We start from the raw sequence: 1,783 nt of genomic DNA, 5'->3' as shown, positions 1-1,783 counted from the left end.
TATATGTATCTTTCATTATGTTAAAGTGTTTAATTTTTTAACATGTTCTGTTGAGGCTTGTGGCTATGTGAATCTTTCACCATTTGCACTGGGTTTAGTGTACAATAAAGTAAGTCAAACAAAAACCTTTTAAATGGCTTTATTAGAAATTAATATAAAACTACATAAATCGTGTGCTTTACAGTTGTGATTATATTTATGTAATATTATTTATATCTAGGTAATGATAAATGTCATTTATGTAATTTTACTGCAGTTAATAACATGATGTAAAAATATAACAAAAGCGTTCTAGAAACATATAAAACACGTGCCTTAATGGAGGGACCAGAAATATTGCTATATGTATACAGCTAGCCGATTATTTAGCTCAACATATGGTGGACAGTAAATGCATTATAATTCATGGTTACTCATATTCAAAAATATTCCGATAATCTTCCATATACTATGTAACACATTTATAACGTCCAGAGATAAAACTATGTATTTTGTTCTACGAGACGACCATTACTCCACGTAAAATGTTTCGGTTAATAAAATAACAGAGCCCTGTTTTATTGCTTTTAAGACGTCCACAATTCATAACTTGGCAATACGGATATGTTTCAAATATGGAAGATCGGATCATTATTTACAAAATTCCAAGATTTCTAAAACTTTTGCTCTGAAGCTTTTGTGCGTTTCGTATTTTGTAAAAGAAAGATTCTGAAACCATACAAAACTTTTACACTGCATATAAATAATAAAATCCACGGTACTTTCAGCAATGCACAGCACACAGTACTGCAGTATTTGCACACACATCCTGCGGGGTGTTGCCATTTAACCAGTAGAAAGTGTTTTGAAAAGTGGTGCGTGGTCGGGGCTTGAGGCATTGGATGTCACGTGTCAGGCATCGTCCAATCACGGAGCTCCGGAAATACGCTCGTAATTTTAAACAGTGAGATCGGCGTCCTGTTTGAGCTGGTTGTTGATGTGTACTGTAATTACTATGGGCTGATATCGGCTTTTTATACATTTATTTTCTTTACTGTTATCCACATTCGTCTTCTTTTTTAAATATCGTGTTTAAAATGAACTTCGTGGATGCTCATATCGTTACTCCAGGTCCTTACAGGGCTACCAAACTGGTAAGAGAGTGCATCGCTCGGTTAGCGAGCTGGCTGTAATCCGTCCCACAGATGGCAATGCTTGTTTTGATATCGTTTCACTTTGTTTTAGTCTTCGGGTTCAGTTGTTTAATAGATTGCGATGCATTTTAAATGACAATGTAATGCATTGACTTTGGTGAATGGCTGTGGGTGATTTTGACTTGGCCTAGATGTTCGGGTGGGAACTGCAGTTGCTGGGTTGTTTAGGTCTGGGGGGGGCTCACTGGCACCCATGAACCATTTCACCAGTTTATTTAGTGTTACTAACCACGTCAGTGCACTGGTCCACTTAATACGATCCATTGTGCAGTAGTGAGATGACTGTATAAAGGTTTATTATATAAAGTATATGTTACAATACATTCACATTTACGGAGTTTGGCAGACGCCCTTAGCCAGAGCGACTTGCATACGTGCTTCGGAGTCTCATCAGTGAATACATTCTGATACTGGTTCAATATAACCCGGCTAAGGGGTTAAGCGGGCAGTTACAGGAAACCAGTTCGGTTTTCATAATAAAGCTAATGTCTTATTAAATGGTCATGATAGCCATAAATTATTTATGATAGAAAGCTGTCTTTTGTTGTCTGTGACACTTAGGTTCCATGATTTAACAAGCCTTTGGTTTT

The 1,783-nt window shown here is 36.7% G+C and overlaps 1 protein-coding gene across 2 annotated transcripts in view; it reads left to right on the top strand.

The window, feature by feature from the left end:
* Positions 1-859: 859 nt before the first annotated feature.
* Positions 860-1,783, top strand: part of depdc1a (DEP domain containing 1a) — an 8,883-nt gene continuing 7,959 nt past the window's right edge. Inside the window, exon 1 of one of the 2 annotated variants that reach the window (XM_023803718.2) lies at positions 860-1,133. In XM_023803718.2, the coding sequence (XP_023659486.2) occupies positions 1,077-1,133 (57 nt within the window). In that variant the 5' untranslated portion in view covers positions 860-1,076. The remainder of the gene's footprint in view (positions 1,134-1,783) is intronic. The other variant, XM_023803719.2, reaches the window with a different exon arrangement.

Source organism: Paramormyrops kingsleyae, chromosome 15 (assembly GCF_048594095.1).
Source record: "Paramormyrops kingsleyae isolate MSU_618 chromosome 15, PKINGS_0.4, whole genome shotgun sequence".
NCBI lineage: Eukaryota > Metazoa > Chordata > Actinopteri > Osteoglossiformes > Mormyridae > Paramormyrops > Paramormyrops kingsleyae.
This window is presented reverse-complemented; position numbering and strand designations above follow the sequence as displayed.